The following is a 22399-nucleotide window of genomic DNA, read 5'->3' as shown; positions in this document are numbered from 1 at the left end:
AAGGAGAAGAAAGTATAGTGAGAAAGTGATAAACACTAGCATCCGATTAAGAAAGAGTAGTAGAATAGAAAGGAAATGCTCTAAACTAGAATCAAATTAATCCTTGGTAGGGTTCTATAGAATTGTGTATTATTGAAGAGTGAATTACAAGTAAAGAATGGTACAATAAGGATCCCACGACCCTTCCCCTCTAATTCCACAATTAGAACTTGATTTCTCCACTAACTACTCCTAAGCCTAACTTTGTAATTATAGGCTGCCCAACCAACTTAACTACCCAATGGTATTTGTGGAAAGTTTGTTATTTAGTAACCAAACTTTCATTTTTCCACTTTTATACACATGCTTAATTTCAGGCTTGGGTTTGGCCTTATCAGAAAGGGAGGGAGGAAGAATCTGAATCTATCTTTCTTCCTATAATTGCAATTATGTATGACCACATGGCGCACAAATACAATCTTTTATGCATAACCAGAAGCTAGTGTGCTACTTGAATATACAATAGCATAATCATACAATGGTGTATTCTCATATATCTCATAATAATACAATAAAGTATTAATAATGTAAAAGCCCATTACTTTAACAATCAACTTTAGCAAAAGCGACAGTGGATATTGAACAAGGCTACAGAACATAACTCCTACAATTACTTGTCCTACAAGGGATAAATAATGGGACTCTAGGGAAAGCTTCTTTCATGTTAACTACAACAAATATCGCCTGTGGTTTTTTAACCTGCTAGCATTTTTTGATATACAATATTAAAAAAAATGTATGTTAAAAATGGGCAAGTGCTGAAGTACATAAAAGACAACAAAAGGCATGACATATTAATTACATATTTTTCTACTTTGGTTTTCATAAAATTGTAGTATGTCCTGCAGGAGGATCTTTCAAGCAGATTTTCGGTGGACAACAAATGAAGAACCTGAAACAAAGGAAAACTTGTTGCAATTCAGCCATTTTGATCAAGCATATAATCATAATGGTTAAGGTACAAAAAGAATTCATGCATCCCCTTCTGCAAGCATCACTAAATGTTGAGTTCCAGCATCCCCTTCAGATTACAAACAGAATCTCTTAAATAACAGAAGAGACATTAGCCCTTCAACCAGTCTCGGAAGTATGATTGCATCTTTTCTCGATTAGCAGCACTCCCAACACTAACAGTAGGAATTATCTTTTCAGGCCTCAAAAACTGCGGAAAGAAAAAGATAATTCACTAGTAAGTGAAACACAAATTGCAATTTTGTAGATTCCATCAGATAAGTTATCAAACATGCAACACAGAAAGTAGTGATGAGTTGGACCTGAACAAAATCTTGTAGTTCCGTGAAGCTGGAGTGCTCACTGTAAGGAACCCCTAGAAAGAAGGGAGAAAGGTAACTTACAAACTGCAATAGTCTAATAGTGATAGGTAAATAACTAGAACAAGAGCAACAGAAAATAATCAAATTAAAAGCTTGTTTGACTGTAATGACCATCCCCATTTCAGTAGTAGCTAACTTTTGACTATGAATAACCACTATAACACGGTTGCCCATGGCCCAGTACGTTCAGATATATAGCACTGATTCCAAGTTCATAATTTATATAAAAAGTGGTTGTTGGTTGAAGCTCATCTTACCATATATCGTGATATTTCCTTTGGAAACAGGTTTAATTAGTTCCAGATCCGTGCACATCTTCTCACTGAATGTCCAACCTGAAAGAGCAAAACAAAAGTGAAAAAAAGATTTATAATACTCCAACGACTTTCTGCAGATATAGCTTCTCAGTTCTAAGTAAACAATTTAAAAATCTCAGATTAAGAAATCGTTTACATTGATATATAAGTAAGTACCTGTAGGACGAAATGCCAATATTGCTGTGAATTGTTCCTTGTAGGTCTTCAAGTAATCCTTTAAGGACTAATGTAACATGAAAAAAGTGCTAGGTCAAGTATGAGACAAAAGAAGAGAATTTTTAAAACAGGTAAGACAAACTGGTGCCATTGTTGAAAATTTAACTGAGTTTATGCTGGGTTATGTGGAAGGAATGGCTTAAGGTCATTAGAGAACTTGGGTGTTAGATTTTGCATTATGGGGTTTGGTTGGGTGGTCTGTGCGTGAAGCATCATCATACTTGGGTGTTAGATGGGTTTCTTTGTTCTCGGCCATTAGAGATCTTGTGTTTTTCTTTTACTCAAGGTTTCATAACAGGTTTCAGAATAACAGCTCTTGAAAACAGAGATTGTAAGAAATAATCTATGTTCTAAGATTTAATAACTATCTTTTTAGCTCCAGAATGTTTCAGTTTATGCTCCTATCTACTATCTAGATATACCAAGAAAGATGTACAATCTAATGAGGCTACTACAAAATATTTAAGCTCTTCTATTCTAGTTCATGGTTTTTCTTGGCTACATGGTTCATCCGGGGGAGAGATCGAGCTTCAAGAAATAGTGAAAGGTCTTATCAATACACAAATGTAAAACCCCCATGTTAGAATATGTGTGACTGTCAGACTTAATGGATTAACATTGTTGTTAATGGATTAACACTGTTGTTAATGGATTAACACTGTTGTTAATGGATTAACTGTATAATCAATTAATACTATAGTTAATTGATTAAGTTAATCGATTAACTGGGTAGTTATTTTCCAGTTAGTTTGTGCACGGTAATTGATTAATCAAGAGAGTTAATCGATTATCTAGTTAATAGATTCTGTTTTAGTAATTGTTGTATACAAAGGGGTATTCCCCTGATCTTTGTATTCAATTTTGTACTTAAAAAGAATAAGTATGTTCTGATACCATGTTAAAATGGTAAAGCCATGCATGAATAAAGCAAGAAAGAAAGAACGAGTAGTAAGAAAGAAAAAATGATAAAATCATTCATTGAATGATTATTGAATTGATTGAGTTTTCATTACAAAATTGAATACATAGATTAGGGGAATACCATTTTATATACAACAATTACTAAAACAAAATCTATTAACTAGATAATCGATTAACTCTCTTGATTAATTGATTATCGAACACAAACTACACAGATAATCGATTAACTACAGTGTTAATCAATTAACTGCAGTGTTAATGGATTAGCTCTTACATTGTTAATCAATTAACTCTACAGAATCTCACATATTCTAACATCCCCACAAGCTGGAATGTATCCAACATTCCAAGCTTGAAATGTGTTGAAAACCACACTTACTCTAATACTTTCTACGAGTGAATCTTGAACTCCCAGCCTTGAAATGAAGCAATAACGACGCTTAACCACCATTGGTAGAAGCAATTTCATCTAACGCTTAACCATCTATTTGACAAAAGCTTAATCAACCAATGTTTAACCATCTATTTGACAGAAGCAAACCAATCATAATGGATGAAAGAGAGAAAATGAATCAGAACCTCGATCCTAATGTGCATCTTCATTGATAAAACACACAATAATCATGTTTTGTGTGTGAGAGGGGTAAGGAATAGAGTATGAATGAAATAAGGGTAATTGATAAAGGATAAGTGTGATAAGTCCAATTGCTACTTTGGCTAATTGCAATGGCTGCTCTAGATATAAACTGTGTAGGAATATGTCATGACTCATGACCATAATCTTCCAACTCTAAAAAATTGAATTTACGAATGCAGAGAATTGGTGCAAAATGACTGATCCAACTCTAAGTACTGATCCATATATGGAAATGTAAAAGATATTTTTTCTTCCAGTTGGCAATAATTTCATGCCTTGGAAGAGAAGGAGTATAATGACAAGAAAGATCCCTATAGCCAATGAACTACTATAATAAGATGGAACCCAACTGCTAATAATTAGAGCCAACAACAAAAATACTAATATCATTGCAAGACAAATAAGGCACCATTTCTGAAAATCTTCTTCAAGAGCAACTGTAACAGAGTCTGATATGTCACCATTGATCTTCACATCAACATATCTATTTTCATAAGGTGACATCAGAGCACTCCACACCCGTCTATAGACTCTTCCATTCATCATTTTCACATCGACACCATCCGAGTGAATTATTCATTGCTTTGTTGATTCACATAGTTCTTTCTTGCATTTCTTGGGATGATCATGTTGTCTTCATTTTGTAGTTTCAAATTTTGAACTCTTCATCAAGCATTCATGAATGCATCATCTTTACAGTATCCTCTTAACAACAAACACACCTTTGTTGGACCCGAAAGCAAGAAAAAAATGGAGATTGAAAACAAGTTCAATGAAAGAAACTTGGAATGATGGAGCCATAAGCGGAAGCTATCGAAAGAATAAGTATGCTCTGATACCATGTTAAAATGTGGTAAGAGCCATTGAAAAGAAAGCTTCTTGATGAATCAAGTATATGAAAGAAAGTTTAAAGAAAGAATAATGAGAAACAAAGATTGATAATATTCTCACTGAATGACTGAATTCTTCTTGCTTTCGGGTCCAGCAAAGGTGTGCTTGTTGTTAAGATTGATAATGAGAAAAAGTACCTTTTACATTTCCATATATAGATTAGTACTTGGAGTTGGATCAATCATTTTGCACCAATTCTCTGCATTCATATCTAGACGAGTCATAACATGTTCCTATACAGGTTATATCTAGAGCAACCCTTGCAATTAGCCAAAGTAGCAAATGAACTTATCACTTTCTTATCACACTTATCCTTTATCAATTACCCTTATTTCATTCATACTCTATTCCTTACACCTCTCACACATAAAACATCATTATAGTGTGTTTTTTATATCAATGAAGTTGCACATTAGGATCGAGATTCCTATCCATTTTTTCTCCTTCATCCATTATGGTTGCTTTACTTTTGTCAAATGGATGGTTAAGCATTGATTGGTTAAGCTTTTGTCAAATAGATGGTTAAGCGTTAGATGAAATTGCTTCTGCCAATGGTGCGTCGTTATTGCTTCATTCCTTTCAAGGTTGGGAGTTCAAGATTCGCTCACGAGCAAGAAGAGGTATTAGAGTAAGTGTGGTGTTCAACATATTTCAAGCTTGGAATGTTGGATACATTCCAGCTTGAGGAGATGTTAGAAAATGTGTGATTCTGTCAGAATTAATGGATTAACACTGTTGTTAATGGATTAAATGTGTAATAGTTAATCAATTAATACTATAGTTAATTGATTAAATTAATCGATTAACAGTGTGATTAATCGATTAACTGGGTAATTATTTTCCAATTAGTTTGTGTATGATAATCGATTAATCAAGAGAGTTAATAGATTGTCTAGTTAACAATTCTGTTTTAGTAATTGTTGTATATAAAGGGGTATTCCCCTAATCTTTGTATTCAATTTTGTAATGAGGACTCAATTCATTCAATATATTCAATAATCATTCAATGAATGAATGATTATCTCATTCTTTTTTTCTTGCTACTCATTCTTTCTTTTTTTCTTGCTTTATTCATTCATGGCTCTACCATTTTAATATCGGGAATTTCAATTGCGCTTATATTCATTACTATAGGAATTGGGTTCAAGCTTTCCCCAACCCCTTCTCATCAATGGACTCCTAACGTATACAAAGGAGTGCGGTTCGTCCGATAAATTCCCTACCTCTCTATCTATTTTAGTCATATGGGAAATTACAGTGCATACGCAGAATAGCTAGAAACTAGGAACTAAAAAATAAAATTTCCTAAAAAGGACAACTTGGTGCATAAAGCTTCCACTTGGGTCTGAGGAGGGTAAATATATGGATCCTTATTCTCACAAGTGAAAAGGTTGTTTAAGGGAATAAATTCCTAAAAGACAGCCCATTAATCAAATCCCTTCCAAAAATGAAAATGGAACAAAGAAACACCTAGTAATTACATATTTACAATTAATAATCTCATGACTTGAGAACTAATACAATCCCTTAACCCCCTAGAATTTTTGTCTGATTCCAACCAATTTAAAGAGAGAAAACTGAGAATTTTGAAATTAAAACGTAAAGGCTAAAATTAAACCTCAATTCTCAGAGATGACATGGGCATAACATGGAGAAATGTGTCATTTCCATTTGTACAGAGATTATCTGAAAGTACAGGCCAACCATACGCTAGCAAAATGCGCCTCCTTGAAGCACCTGCATAAATTTTTACCTGAAACAGTAAAGAGCCATATGTAGTGTATATAAGGATCAAATGTCTAACTTATGACGGTGATTTAAAGCCACTTCTGTCAATTCAGGTTAGTTTACAACCCATGAACAGGAACCTCATGTTCCCAATGCAGCTAGCCAAAATTAATTTCGAAAATTCAAGGTTGACAACTCAAATACACGCATGTATTAAGCATTGCAAATGATAAAAGAAGTTTTAAAAATTCAAAATTGTTATCAATAACCTATAGATCTTTGTAAAGACATAAAACAACCTTAGGCGTTAATGTATACTAATATCAACAAGAACGACAATTGAAAGGGAAAGGGGTGTAGAATGTGAACATAATAGTTGAAATAGAAATCTACTGAAGAAAAATGGCCCAATACCTCAAGTGCCTTAGAAATTGCAAGATAAACACATTCTTTGCCAATACTATATGCCCCAACAACCACCAAAGTTCTGGGATTTATTTTGAGGTGGTTCTTTGTAATTTTGACAACATAGTTTAGTACGTCTTCCTTGGAGGGGAACCTGAAGCAGAAAATTTGGCAATAAAACCTTCAATTTATATAACAATACCCATGAATGACAAGATCTAAACATACTTTCAACAAGATCAGTGTCTTACTTGTACTTGGGGTTGCAATATGTGGTATCCAAGTAAAGGACATTCACACGTTGATTTACAAGGAGAGGGTGGGCTTGCATTTGTTTACAGGCTCTAAAGTCCCCAGTGTGCAAATAGCATTGCCCATTTGGAAGGTCAAAGTGAATTAAAGCTGCACCAGGGCAATGATTGGCTTCTAACAAAGTCACTTTGACACCATCAATCAAATGTTCTGTGTTAAATTCCAAAGGGCAGATATACCTACACAAACAAATGTAATAAAAAGTTAATCACATGATGAAATGAAAAGGAAATGATGACGACATGCACCTTGATTTTTCTGCTCATATGAATGAGTAATAAATAAAAAGAGTAAGAAATAGAGTGCAGAAAATATGAGTTCCTGAATTCTCACAAAGGATTTACTGAAAGGCACATTTGAACTAGGCATGCTGTTAGAGGAGAGCAATAAATAAGGCCATTTGACCATTTCTTGCTAAGGCCACCATAATGATCAGAATGGAAGTGGCTAAGAAAATATGCTGAGCACCCTTCAACACACCCATACTGAAATGCATCAACAGTAAAGCTTGTCCCTGCATTGGCAAATGGACCAAATTTAGAACATTCATTAACTACATGGGTTTTCGTTTTTCATACCAACAAACAACACCAACAATCAAGCCCTTATCTCACTAGGTGGAATCGGCTTATGGATCAAACAACACCATAATGTTCTATCATAAATCATGTTTATTGAAACTCCTTCAAATTTCTCCTTAATTCATTTATTTTTCATACCACCAAAAAAATAAAAACCAGAAAGTCAAGATGTAATTGTTGGCAAACTAATTTTTCAGCTCAAACACTAAAAAGGATGCTACTGAAGATTCTGATTCTCCTCCTCCATCCATGGCTTTTCCTTTGCACTCTTCTGCTCCTTCTGGCACTCTTCCTCTTCCAACAACAAAACTTACATAACACAATTTTCTGGTGTGGCAAAAATTTATTGTGGTTGTTCTCACTTCTAATTGTGCATTTAGGTTTGTTTCTGGTGATGCTATTCCAAAGAAGCATCTCAGTGAAGAAGATCGTCTTCTCTGTCGCATTAATCCAGCTTATCTAAGCTGGGAAGAGCAGGATCAAATGATCCTTTCATGGTTGCTCAATTCTCTTTATGAAGATATGCAACCTAGAGTTGTTGGTTGCAGACACTCCTTTCAACTATGGCGTGAGGTGAGTGAGTATGTCATGCTCAAACAAAAGCTAAGAGCAGACAACATCTATTGTGGAAGGTTCTAGTACAATTTCAGAATATTTCATGAAAATCAAGTAATTGTTGATTCCTTAATTTCCATAGGCTCTCCTATAACCCTAGTTGAATATATTGACTGCATACTTGATGGATTACCTGAGGAATTTCAGATGCTCATCACTATTGTTGAGAATTAGGAGGATATTCCTTCCATTAATGTTCTACAGTCCTGTCTTCTAACATTTGAAGCTTGTTTGGAAAGAAATCAAACCAAATCTATTTTCGACTCTTTTTATTAATAATGTTGCTAAATCTCCATTCAGTCCTGCCTCTTTCACTTCTCAACTACACAATTATCCTATTAGATCTCGTCACTTTCTATTCCTAGGGCACGTAATGAGGGCTTTACTTCTCATTTTCATGGCAATCCTAATTTTAGAGATGGTTTTCGTGGTAGTCGTGGCAAAACACGTGGTGGTTTTGAGCCACGTGGAAGCAATCTATTTTGTGAGTATTGCAACAAGTATGGACATGAGATCTCATACTGTTACTATGCACCTTCTAATCTTGGATTAGGCTATTCTTCTTGCTATGGTAATCCTCCTGGTTTTGGTGCACCTCTCTACAACAATTCTTCCTATGGTGCTTCTATGTCCAAACAATACTCTAGTTTTGTTCCTACTTCCTATCCTCATGTTGCAAGGAACTTTAGTTACTATTCTGGACCACGTTTCCTTATCACAGGGGTCCACTCACAGGACATTATGATCAGTTCTCACCCTATACATCTAGTTCTCATTTTGGTTCATCTCACCCTACTGCTTAAGGTCAGCATGGTCACTCTAACTCTACCTATGCTATGACAACTACATCTTCTGGTGGTGCATCTATCTACAACACCAATCCTCCAGTGTGGTATCCTGATTTAGGTGCAATCAATCACCTTACATCTGATCTTGCTCTGGTTCAAGAGCCCACTAAAAAATTCACTTCAGATTAGATATACATGGGTTATGGTCCTGGTATCCCTATCTCTGCTTGTGGCAATTCTACTTTTCACTCATCTTTTAATCCTCATGTGTTTGTTTCCCTTAGAAATTTACTTCTTGTTCTTTCAATCACTAAAATTTGCTTAGTGTCTTTCAATTTGTACAAGACAACTTTTGCTATTTTGAATTTCATCCTTACTCTTGTTTTGTCAAATCTCAGGCTACTAATCAAGTCTTACTAAGAAGTACTCTCACTCTAGAGGGACTCCATGCTTTTCATGATCTACTGCCCTCATTGTCTTCCAGTTCTTCTTCTACTGGTTCTTCTTCTACGTAGCATACTACTAGTGCCTCTGCCACTATTTTCCCATTTTCTAGCAATAAAATTGTACACAATACTACTACTAGTACTCCTTCTACTTACTTTTTTTTTGCATTGCAGACTGGGCATGCTAATGAAAATGTTGTTTCTAAAGTTCTCACTCATTGTAATGTTTCCCAAGTTCATAAAAGTGTTTTGAATTTTTATTCTGCTTGTGGTCTAAGAAAGTCACATAGACTACATGTTTCTGATTCTATTAATAAATAACCTCATCCTTTTGATCTTCTCTATGTTGATTTATGGGCACCTACACCTATAGACTCTATTACTAGATTTATGTATTATTTTTCTTGTTGATGCAGCTACTAGACATACTTGGATATATTTGTTGAAATTCAAATCAGATACTATCACTTTGTTTGATGCATTCCTCACCATGATCAAGACTCAATTTAATAAGATTGTTAAGTCTGTTCAAAGTGATTGGGGTGGAGAGCTTAGGCCCTTTACTTCTTAGCTAGCTAAGTTAGGCATTTCTCATAGACTTGCTTGTCCTCATGCCCACCATCAAAATGGGATTGTTGAAGGAAAACACAGACATATTGTAGAGATTGGTTTAACTCTAATGGCTCATGCTTGTCTACCCTTAAAATTTTGGGATCATGCCATTCTTACAGGCTTCCATCCCCTACATTAGCCCACCAATCCCCACATACTCTTCTTTTTGACAATATTTCTAACTATGTCTTAGTGAGATTCTTGTTTTTCTAATCTCAGGCCCTTTAACAAACACAAGCTAGATTTCAGGTATTCTGAGTGTACATTCTTGGGTTATTCACTATCACACAAGGGGTACAAGTGTTTGACAAATGAAGGATAAATTGTTATTCCAAAGATGTTGTGTTTAATGAATACAATTTTCCTTACGCTACAACTCTTAAGTCTTCTCCTTGTTCGTCAACTTCTCAGTCCACTCCCTCACCTGATCAAATACTAGTGTTTCATAATCCTACTCTCATTCCCTCAAATTCTACTGAATCTATTTCTTCTCCTCCTTCTAGTCCTTTTATCACTATTTAACTGAGTCTACGTCTACTACTAATCAACATCTTAAGAGAACCTAGTGTCACAATGGAGCCTAGTGTACCTAGTAAGTTTGTGTTTTCCCAACTTCATCTCATTCTATATAAACCAGGTCTAAGTTAGGAATATTCGAAATGGTTTACCCTAGAGCTTACTTACTCATGTTGAGCCTACATCAACCAAAGCAGCCTTAGCTTATCCAGTTTAGGTTTCAGCTATGAAGGATGAATATGATGCTCTTATAAATTCATACACTTGGTCCCTAGCGCCTCTTCCTGCTACCAAACATGCCATTGGCTGCAAGTGGGCTTTTAGTGTTAAACAGAACCCAAATGGTTCTATTAATGGGTACAAAGCTAGGTTAGTTGCCAAAGGGTTTAATTAGAAACATGGTGTTGATTACAATGAAACATTTTCTCCTATAGTAAATCTAGTCACTGTCGGGATTTTGCTTACTTTGGCTCTAACCTACAATTGAACTCTTCAACAACTAGATGTTAATAATACTTTTCTCAATGGTCATCTCAATGAAGAAGTCTATATGCAACAACCTATGGGTTTTCAGGATAAGGATAAGTCTTTGGTATGCAAACTTAAAAAAGCCTTGTATGGACTCAAACAAGCTCCTAGGCAGTGGTTTGAGAAGTTAACGGACACTCTCCTAAAACATGGGTTTAGCACTAGCAAATGTGATAATCTCTCTTTATCCATAAGTTCACTACCTCACAGGGTCATCACAATCTCACATCAGGTCTCTAATTGACAATCTCAATAGTGCCTTTGCTTTAAAAGACCTTGGTACTCTTGACTATTTTCTAGGAATTGAAATTAAATACCTAAAGGATAAGTCTACTCTACTCTCACAATCCACGTATATCAAGGATCTTATTGAAAGAGCTAACGTGTTTGGGGCTAAATTTATGAATTCTCCTATGGCATCCAACTATAAACTGACAGAAGAAGGTTCCAATTATTTTGAAAATCCTTCTCTATATAGATCCATTGTAGGTGCTCTTCAGTATGTTACTATTACTAGACCGGACATAGCCTACTATAGGTACTCTTCAGTATGCTACTATTACTAGACCTTCTGCCATTTTTTGTCAACTTCTCTAGAGGAGCATTGGACTGCAGTGAAAATGATACTTAGATATCTTAATGGCACTCAATGTCATGGCATCTCATCTTCTCCCTTGGTTCTTAGAGTGTTTTATGATATTGATTGGGCATCGGATTGTGATTACAGGAAGTCTACATTCAGGGCTTGTATATTTGTGGGACCTAATCTAGTTACTTGATGGTCAAAGAAGCAGCAAACTATCTCCAGATCCAGCACTTAGTCTGAATACAAAAGCTTAGCTTTGCTTGCTCAAGAGTTCATGTGGGTGTAGTCTCCTCTTACTGAATTATGGTTTTCCTACACTACAACCCTACTTCTTTGTGAGAATTTCAGTATAGTGGTCATGGCTTATAATCCTGTTCTCCATAAAAGAAAAAACATATTGAACTGAATTTTTTCTTTGTCAGAGAAAAGATTCAAAACAAGTCCATTCAAGTCAAGCACATCCCAACCAATTTTCAAACTGCAAATATGTTTACTAAGCCTCTATCACCTACTAGATTCATCACTCTCAAAAATTAGCTTCAAGTTTGTGATATTGACCCACCTACTTCTAAGGGGTTGTATTAGAGCATATTGTTATCTTTATAATAACAGTGTGTTAGTTAGTTAGGATTAGGCTTGTATTCTTAGGTTTAGCTTACTAAGCAAGCTTGCCACATGTACAACTCTATGAATAGAGGTACACAGGCTTGTAATGAATCAGTTTTTCATTAATAACAAATTTTGTAACTGCCACATTATGCAGTTAAACTTGCTCACTTTCATGTGTATCAATTTGATCCCTCAAATATTGAAAACCTAAAATGGTCCCAAATGTGAGCCAAGTTAGTCCTTTTTAGCAAGCTTGATGACACCTGATAGGAACTATTTTGACTTACATTCACGATTATTAAATACTAATTTGGTTTTTTTATTTATTTGGGATCAAATTGGTACGAGCAAAACATTTTAAGAACTAAAATGGGTATCACTCTATAAAAATCTAACACTCCCCTAAAATCAGGGACAAACAAATCAGTACTCACAATTTTAAGAACTAGAAAGAGGTATTTCCTAAACAGATTAATAAACGACTAGTCTATCGTTTTAGTTCATGAAATTGTAAATCAGTCATACCAGTTCCTAACTTTAGGAAATTAACAAGTCTCATAGAACTGTTATATGTCTGTCAACAACAGTTTACATGAAGGAGTAATATAATCTAATGATCTCTAAACTCAGGGACAAAAAATCAATGCTCACAATTTGAAGAACTAGAAAGAGGTATATTCCAAAACAAACTTAATAAATGGGGTAAATAGCATTCAATGCCCCTCAGGTTTGTTTTGTCACAATGACACATGCATTAAAAAATAATACCGAGTTACTGACCTTCCCAATTTTGTATTGAGTCACAGTCAAACTTAGTATATTAAAAACTAACAAAAATATATAACATGTGCCTAGAGGGAGAAAAAAGGGGTGTAAGTGAAACACTACAATGCAAATAGGTGATGTCAGTGTCATTTTTTAAACTGGAGGAGCTGTTCTTTTCTTGGTGACAAAGCTCAAAGGTTACTAAGTGCAACACAAGATAATGCAAATCTTTATGGTAAAGACTTGGTGTTTTTTGTAATACCAAGGGTATCTCCTCACCCTTTTGGGTAAGGAACTAATCTCTTTCGGGTGTGTGGATGCCCATCCCAACAAGTGTCACGTACAAGAATCGAACTCTTAACCATTTAGTCATCCTAGGGATCTAGCAAGGCCTTATACAACTAGACCAGCACTTACTTGGTTTAAAACAAAGCAAAATGATGATGTCAACTCTATGTGGACAATCCCATCTAGTCGATAGAGGCCATTATTGTATTTGTTGCATCACCTTTTGGACTTAAATTAAACAAATTATATTTTTCAAGAAAAAAACCAATATCATAGTACGTTTATGTTCTCTAGTAAGTGGTAACCCAAGGAACAAATTGCAAAACGGCATGCCTCACATTGTGAAAAATGTCTTCTAAGAAAATTTAGCCCAAATAATGCAAAAATGCGTTTAAAGAAAAACAAATGAGCAATTCATCATTTTAGTTCCTGAAATTGTAAATATTCGTCATATTAGGGCCCATTTGGCAGCAAGGATGGGATAAGGACATGATATGATTGAGAACAAGATAAGAGCACAATAGAATATGAGCAAGAAAAGCTTTTATCTTTTCTAGTGTTTGGTACGCAACAAATAAAGATGGCATTGATTTGGTGGTAGTGGTGGTGATACCAGTGGTGTTCATGTGTGAGGGTATGAAGGGAATACACTGCAATATCTTATCCTGCTCATTACTAACTCAGTTCTACCCATGAGATAGGAAATACACAAGGTAAAAAGGATAGGAAAGACCAACAATATAACTCTATCCTGTACGGATGGCTTACCAAACAATCCACTTGTTCCTAACTTAGGGATAAAAATTGTGCATACATTTTGAAGAACTAGAAGGAGGTATATTCCAAAACAAACTTGAGAGTAAAGGTAAGTTGCGTTGCATTCAATTCCCTTAAGATTTTTGATGGTGACAAACACATTTCAAAAATGACATTGAACTTCTTATTTTGCATATTGAATCACATTTACTATGCCCTACGGACCATTAAAAACTATCCAAAATCTATAAAATGTACATTAAGAAATGGAGGGGAATTGGGAGAGAAAAATCTCTTGAGGATTATTTATCAAAAAGGAGTGAGTGCAAAACAAAATGATGCAAAATAGTCAGTGTCAGTGTCATTATTTAAACATCAAGTCAGGAACTGTGCATTTAATTGTCACAAACTTTAGACATACTAATTGCAATTTCTCCTAAGAATTATAGCATATCAATAAAAAATCTTAAGGGTCTTGGGTTTTGGAGGCAAATGAAGTTTTTCACTTCATTCTCTTTCAAAATCCAAATGGAGAGTAAACTATAGAGTCTGTTTGTGAATTGAGTTTTTAAGAGAAAACAAATTATAATGATATATTTGCGAGTTGAATTTTAGAGGATAAAGAAATACTTCAGAACCATGAAATATATTCGTGAGATAGTTAGAAGTTTTTTCTTTACCTTCCTTATCCTCCAAAACTTATCTCACTTGTCATTAGATAATAATACAGGGAAAAGAAAGACTTGACAACAATGAAATATACTTATAAAATGGTTATTAAGACCTTTTTTTCATCCACAAATAAACTATAACAGACTGTTAATGTAATGAAATAAAAGAAATTGAAAGAAGTTTCATGTCACCTGGCATTTTCTTATAAAAGGGACACGCACGTTTAACCCTAGTTTTTCCATTGCAGTTCGAATCCTTTCTCTTTTGAGAAGGTTTTGATTTCTCAAACTCTTTCCCGGTATCACGCAGAATCAAACCCCGATTTTCAGTTCTCACAATCTTCCTTTCACATCCACCATTCTGACTAGGTTTAGATTCAACAAACGCAGTAGAAACCGATTCAACGCCAACGTTTCTTCCAAAACCCCAAATCTCAAACAGATTCGCCTGCTTAAGCTTCTTCCCCGAAGATACCAAATCTCTCGCGAGATCCTTGTCTCTCTGATCTTCAGGAATTAACATCAGAGAGGAAAAATCAGTTCCGCAACTATAGAAATCGGCGGCGAAACCGCTCTTTCCCGATACTGTTTCCAATCGTTCTTCGTTTCGGTACTTTGTAACGTCTTCAATATCGCAGTGGAGTTGTGACGGGAAACCCTCATCGTCCATTGAAACGATGCCAAGCGAAGCACCATCGTCGTTTAGATCGTAATCGTCGTCGTTGTGAGGTAAATGGTCCTCTTCTAATGCTAGAGAGGGAGAATCGGTCGGTGCAGAATTGTATAACGCCATTTCTTCCATACGCGCGCGTAAGGCATTGAAATTAAATAGCGATTTTGGTGTTTTAAAATGAACCAGCGGGAAAATTAACGCATTTTGATGAATATTTTTATGTGATTTAATGAATAATTAAGTCAAGATTAGTGCTTCAAAAAAAGGTTATAGTTAACGATGGATTTTTCAATGCATTAAGGATGGATTTTTCAATGCATTAAGGATGGATTTTTTAATGCACCAAACTCATTTTAGTGGGAAAATTTACGTGGGTACTGTAGTTTGACTACACTATCGCATGTTTGGAGTGCGTTTTGAATTAATTACGAGTATGAAGTATTTTTTGTGGATCTCGTTGATGAAATCCATGATTTCACCAAGGTCGTGGATGGGAAATGCGATTTTCCACCAATGTCGTGGATCCCATCCACGATTTCCTTACACGGTGTCAAGCTTCTATAAGTCGTGCACCGGGACACGAGTTTCATGGCAATCTCGTGGACCCCGTACACGAATTCCATGCTATTCTCGTGGACTAAGGACACGAGATCCAAGTCGTGTCTTGGATCCACGACATCCAAACAATATATAAGCCTATGTCCCGACTCAAACCACACCGAAGGAAGAAAACGTATGAGAAATTTTTAGGGTAATTTGTAATTGAAGAACTGTGATTATTGAAGGTAACTAAAAATTCTTTATATTTTCCAGTTCATTTACTTTTGTTAATTCTATTTAATGTTATTGTATGTTTAAATGTAAATATCGTATGTTTATATGTTTATATGTAGATGGCAATTATTAGAGATATTGTTAGTGATTTTAGTGATGAGGAGGACATTGAGCTATGTGATGATAACGATGATGTTCAGATTACCACTAGTGAACCGGTTAGCATAACATATGATACTCCTTCATCTTTTTTCGTTAGCATTGATTATCAGCCTAGACAAGATTTTCCATATAGAAGTACTCACATAAGTACTAAGTACTGATGTGGATAATGAATTCAAAAGGTACCCCAAACGTAGGATAGTATAGTTAAACTATACTACCCACATAAATTATCCCATTTTAGTGCATATCTACTTCTATTTGCTTGCATATGTGTTTTGTGTAGAGATCATCTCATATATTTGCATAATCAATGTTGAAACACAAGTTATGAGGCTAGACAAAGGCAACGTATCTCTAGGTACACTAGGTGTCAACTTGAATCAAGGTGTAATCACCCAGATCAATCTAGTTAACTAGTCAATAATCAAGCAAGTAAAGTAGAGAGATGAAACCTGTAGATTTATCTTGGTTTACTCCATCCCAAACATAAGTAAAGTTCCTAACTAGCATTGAGATTTTTCACTAGTAACCAATCCAATTACGAAAGAAGTCACCTTAACCTATGCACTCAAAAAGCAATTTTTGGTGGGTTTGTTCATTCATAGTGATAGGACCGATCAATACCATCTCACCACTAGGTATGAGGTCAATTACCAAGCATACAAGATCTAGTCTACACGATTGTCACTCATATCCGGAAGGTCGACCTAGTTAATGAAAAGTACCACATCCACAAGCCACGCTACTGAAGTGTTAGATAATGGCAAACAAATAAGTTTTAATTTTATGATCTCATTTAATTTGTCTTGATTTGGTTATTAATTAGCTTTGGTATGTTTCCATTTTTTTGCTAACTTGCTTGATTTGCTTTAATGGTTAACTTATTTGAGTCAGATACAAAACATATTCTCTTAACTTCTGCCATCTCTCTCTATTTTACTATATTCAAAACTTGAGGAACATATATGTGATTTTCATAGCCTAAAAACTTGAGTGTACATGTTTATAGATTCGCTGTGTTAACTTTCGGGAGCGGTCGACTATTCAGATTGCACCATGGTCCAACTAGATTTTGCTTTCAGAACAGTGGTTTCCATGGCACAACCATTTCCCAAATAATCTTTTATCTTCTATTTACTAGACATTTTTCTGGTTTTACTATATCCCAACATTCCTACGTTCTGAAAGCGAAAATGGTTGGGAACGTGAAACACCCTTTCTAACAGATAAATAAATTTATATACAAGAACATTGATCACAATCTTGGTTAATTACATACTGGATGTTAAAAATAGTACATAGTTTTTTTAATATAACATATGTACGTCACATATGGATATATTTATAACACAATAACATAATTGATGGCATTAGAGTAGTCTCTCAACACCACCTCTAAATACATAGTCTCAAAATATATTATCAGTCGCCACCATACATAAGTTCATCAGAAGTACATACACGTCAGTCCTGATATAGTAGCTATATACATATAAACACCAAAAATACCCCTACAACAGGGTGTACACTAGACTATCCACAACTTCCAAAGTACTATACGATAATGTTATACATAAACATACTACTATAGTGTCGGTCTTACCTCCTCACACTACTGCCCTCTTGTACTACCCTTCTCCGAGCACTCCTCTGGATCGTCCTCATCACTAGAAACATATATCACATCATCACTGATAGTAAGCTCAATAGGTGGGGGAATACTTTAGCGAAGGAGAAAATTGGACCCTCTTTTCTAAGCCACAAGTATCCGCCCTATCATTACGACTCTGTCCATGCACAATGTGAGAAGGAGATCCTAGAGCATACTCTGAGTTCCCCTCACGATGGGATCGATGAACCCGAGTGACTCTCTGATGGAGAAAGACACCAACAACACTGACATGTCAAAACTCCCTGAGTCGTCTAAGGACGACTACCCTGGACCATTGATGGTATCGAAGTGAGACATCTCACCGAATATATCGGGAAGCCTCGTAATGGCTCAACACTAAGGCTGAAATGATGAGAGGAACCTGAAAGTGAAAAGAGTCAAGACCTACACATTTACGACTAACCAGAGTTTTTATGAAGCAAACGCACATACAAGAAAGCTTGAAGATCATACAATGAAGAACGAGCTGAAGACTCATAGGTTGCATATATAGATTTAGGACATTATTATATTTACTTGTAATTAGAAGTCTTAAGATGATTGCCTTAGTTTGAGTCTAGGTTAGGTAAACCTAGGTGGAAAATCTCACAAGAACTTACATAGAACAAGATTAAAATTGAGACATATCATCTAGATATCTTATGATGAATAGGCTCATGCATACACATACATAGTTTCATGCATTGAAGGTAATATATTTTGAAAAACTATGTAAAGCATGTGCATATCATATAGGTAGTTTATCATACATACCTTACATCAAAGAAAAACATTTTTAACTCAGTATAATCGATTAAGTAGTTAGTGAAATCGATTATCTAGAATTCAGTTACTAACTGATCTGATGTTGTTAGCACGTTAACCGATTAAGACATAACTGGAAACTGATTTTTAATAGCATGTTAATCGATAAAATGGAAGGATAATCGATTAATATTAGTATTAGTAGGATTAGTATAAATTTTGTATTTCTTTCCAATGTGGCTTAACATGGATATTTCAAAAATTGTTAGACAGCATACATTTTCATAGATTGCGTTGCAGTGAGAAAGTGCATTTAGAAAACCTAGGTAGTGAAAGCATTCTGATTTAGGCTTATAGATTAATATCATTGCATCTAGTCTCTAGTTTTCTATGCATCAAATTCTTGCATGTTGTTCTTGATTTCTTTGAGAGATTTGTGAGGAAAATATTTTTCGAAAAGAGTGTGAATTATTGTTTTGAAAACCTAATGCATTAATTTCATTTAGAATTAGGTTCTTATGGATTTTCTACTTTATATTTTAGATTGAGTTTTCAATTATTTAATCTGAATATTAAGTACTCAAGTCAACTCAATACATTATGTTTGAACAAGGAAGTTGATCTCTTTGTGACTTGTTTCACTATGAGAGAGATCTTTGTAATCTTCTCATAGGCTAAGAGGTCTTAGTTCAAGCGATACCAACGTTGGGGCCGATCACGAAAGGATAGGAGATCCTAGTAGGCGATTTAGTTAGGTCAAACCTAGGTTGTCAAGATCATAGGAGCTAAGTAAGGATCAACTTAATTTTTCTGATTTTGTAATTGGAAGTGTGTTTGTAAAACTCACAATTGCAATAATTGAAGAAATATTCTCCCAAGATCAGAAGGAGAGGCCTGCATTTAGTTTGCAGTGGACCGTAAACGAACTAGGATAAAATTCCTTGTGCACCTCTTTCTAATCCCTAATCTCTTTACTTTCTGTCTTTACCGTGTTGATTAATTGTGTTAATATGAGTTGCATGCTATAATTTGTTTACTGTCTTTGTGTAATCTCATTAATCAATTAACTGTGTAAACATTTGGTAATCGGTAACTTGATGTGCAAGAAACCAAAGAATCAAGTTGTGTGAATGTCAGGATAATCGAGTACTTTTTAATCGATTAAGACCAAGCATAATCGAATACCTGCAGTCTGTTTTAGTTTTGATCAAATATAGGAAAAGTGGAACAAGTGATCCGTGACACCTATTCAACCCCCACTTCTAGGTGTATTCTGACATGCTGATATCCAACAGGACCAAAAGAAAAAACAAGAGGAATGGTAGGCAGAGATATCGGTCGTAACACATAGCCATCTGGAATACGCATAACATATACCATTGGTACGATAGAGCGACGAGAGAGTGGTACTCTAAACTAGTCGGAATGAGTGCTCTATATATCTATATCTCCCTAGAACACCGCTCAGTACCATTCAACCTCAACCTCTCTGTGAGGGAGAGAGACTATCTCTATGACACGAGGAGGAGCCATGAAAGGAGCACCAGAGTCCACCACTACCTATAATGGTGGATTAGAGAGTAAATATCTACATATATATATATATATATACATCAGTACAACATAAATATAGATAATCATCATACATTGATCTGCAAAATTTATATTGTTATCATAATTACATATATGCATAATGATGTCATGATAGATGCATCGCTCGTGCTTTTCCTTTAGCTCGACGACTAATCTTCTAGATGAATGCATGCAGACTTAACTCTTAGTAGGGCCCTAATGCATTAATAACAATAATGGTATCGACAGTGCTCCAACCCGACCATTCCTATATTGTTCTTAGGAAGTGAACAAGATGAATACAGTGCCATGCCCACCATTGGTAACTCATTGACAAAATATCGTGCACTCGGTAGCATCGGAAACCCACCGGTCGGCAAAACTAACTGCCATATCATTTTGAACACGATACCTTCAAGGGAGTGGCAAAGGTCACCATAGTTACCGCAAAGAGTTTCATCGGCTCAAAGGAGCTACCCTTTTCCTTAACAGATTGTCTTCACGCACAACATCCCCTCAACTAAGTCACGTAGACTAAGTATCCTCTAGGTTCTCAACATAATCAATAGTGTTGTATCTCCCAGTAAACTATATCGTTCATTAATCAGTGTAGTCGTACGGGTATGCCATACCTTTTATGGGCATAACTGGATTCAATTTTTTAAAGCTTCAAAGTCATTGGGAAATCACAACATGTTATAATTAGATCTTTTATCATTTTAAGGAGGTTGTTTATGTAAGAATTACTAATATTTATTTTGCATTAAAAGATAAACCTCCCAATAAATGAGCAGAATAGGATTTTCGTAACATCGTGCTTTTCTATTTCTTCAAAATTTGAAGTTATTTTCCAATTTCCTTTTCGAATCCAATGTTATACGACAATGCTCACAAGTTATGTCATGTTGAAGATTTATGCAAATGATTTGCAATTTCAACTACTATAACATGTGTCATTTAATTGAGTAAAGTAGTAGTTTATTTTCGTGATTCATATAGATCAACTAATATTGCATTATGCATATTCACAACATCACCATTCAAAAATTCAATCCACAAAGTCAAATTCATCATTAGCTTATTATAGACAAACTCATAAGTCTCAACATTCCTTAGCTCGTGGCCATAGTTGTAGTATTCAACTAAAACTGTTTTTGGACCTGGCTTAGAGATGAACGACTATCTTTGGCATCATTTCTAAGCCCATATATATGAAAATACTTCTCTCTGTACTTGTACATTTCATGGTCCTATTATATTGTTGTAGCTTGCTCGATTGTCAACCTGATTACGTCTTAAACAATCAACTTTAAGAAGTCGCCCTGATAGGACTCTAGACATGTGAATATATCCAAATACTTCATTTAAAATACATGAATATGACTTAGAATTAGCCCTGAAGGTCTCAATTCGCTCTAGAATAGGTATCATAATTCGATAACTTGAGACATACATGAATATGACTTAGGCAGAACTAAACATTTAACATATTTTAGTTCAACCTAATGAGATTAAGAATCTCTAAGTCTCCCTAAGGTCATTGGTTTCGATTTAGGAATTCCGGTGAGGTAAATGGCTTCCCTTTGTTGCAGGACTCGTAGAAGTGTGTCATAACACCCCGAGAGAGTAGTATAATCACATTAACAGAACCTAGGCAGTGGTATATGGTATTTGAGGTCATTCTTAGGCCATTTGGGACATTACCAAAGAGTACCGAGAACCTAAAGGTCGACACCGGTGCCATTAACGATGTTCAGGCTTTCCGATCATCATATAATGCATGCATGTGGTTAAATCACATATAAAATAGAATGATACCAAGAACTAAGAACATGCATGTGGTTAAATTTGGCTCTAGATGTTCACACACATCCTACAATAGCATGCAATCACCAAATACTACTTTCTAGCCATAAACAAGCTCTAAACAACAAGATCAATAGCATGAAATCACCAAATAACAATATCCATGTCGTTCCTAATCAACCTACACACATAAGACTCCATAACCTAGCTAACTTGCACGAATTCATGGTTTCCTTGTAGACTAAGGTCCTAGGGTTGTTTCTATGGCTTCCTAGCCTCCAAGATTTAAATTCCACGCATCAAAGATGAGCTTACAAATAGAGGCACAAATTGCTCAATGAGTATATAGCACAAACAAGAGCCATAAGTTCAGATTGCTCAATGAGCTTTATGTAAGGTGTGCATGAAAATATTCATTGAGACGATTGACAC

At 35.3% G+C, this 22399-nt stretch overlaps 1 protein-coding gene and 1 long non-coding RNA gene across 3 annotated transcripts; one reads left to right on the top strand and one right to left on the bottom strand.

The window, feature by feature from the left end:
* Positions 1-562: 562 nt before the first annotated feature.
* On the bottom strand, positions 563-15458 carry LOC109339894 (DNA cross-link repair protein SNM1). 2 transcript variants are annotated; one of them, XM_019577424.1, is made up of 10 exons: positions 15349-15458; positions 14754-15294; positions 7134-7314; positions 6740-6979; positions 6498-6642; positions 5974-6108; positions 1847-1913; positions 1631-1708; positions 1314-1366; positions 563-1201 (listed from the first exon to the last, which is right to left on the bottom strand). In XM_019577424.1, the coding sequence occupies exons 1-10, from the start codon at positions 15361-15363 to the stop codon at positions 1103-1105; spliced, it is 1554 nt and encodes a 517-aa protein (XP_019432969.1). In that variant the 5' UTR covers positions 15364-15458; the 3' UTR covers positions 563-1102. The 2 variants fall into 2 exon arrangements, with proteins under 2 accessions (XP_019432969.1, XP_019432968.1); XM_019577423.1 differs by having other exon boundaries at positions 563-1040; positions 1092-1201; positions 14754-15456.
* On the top strand, positions 7618-12237 carry LOC109339895. Its single transcript, XR_002106725.1, has 3 exons — positions 7618-7751; positions 8415-8417; positions 12058-12237. It is a non-coding gene; the product is annotated as an uncharacterized LOC109339895 (long non-coding RNA).
* Positions 15459-22399: the final 6941 nt, after the last annotated feature.

Source organism: Lupinus angustifolius, unplaced genomic scaffold, assembly GCF_001865875.1.
Source record: "Lupinus angustifolius cultivar Tanjil unplaced genomic scaffold, LupAngTanjil_v1.0 Scaffold_118, whole genome shotgun sequence".
In the NCBI taxonomy this organism is placed as follows: domain Eukaryota; kingdom Viridiplantae; phylum Streptophyta; class Magnoliopsida; order Fabales; family Fabaceae; genus Lupinus; species Lupinus angustifolius.
Note: the sequence above shows the minus strand (reverse complement) of the source record. Positions and strands in the feature narration are given on the sequence as shown.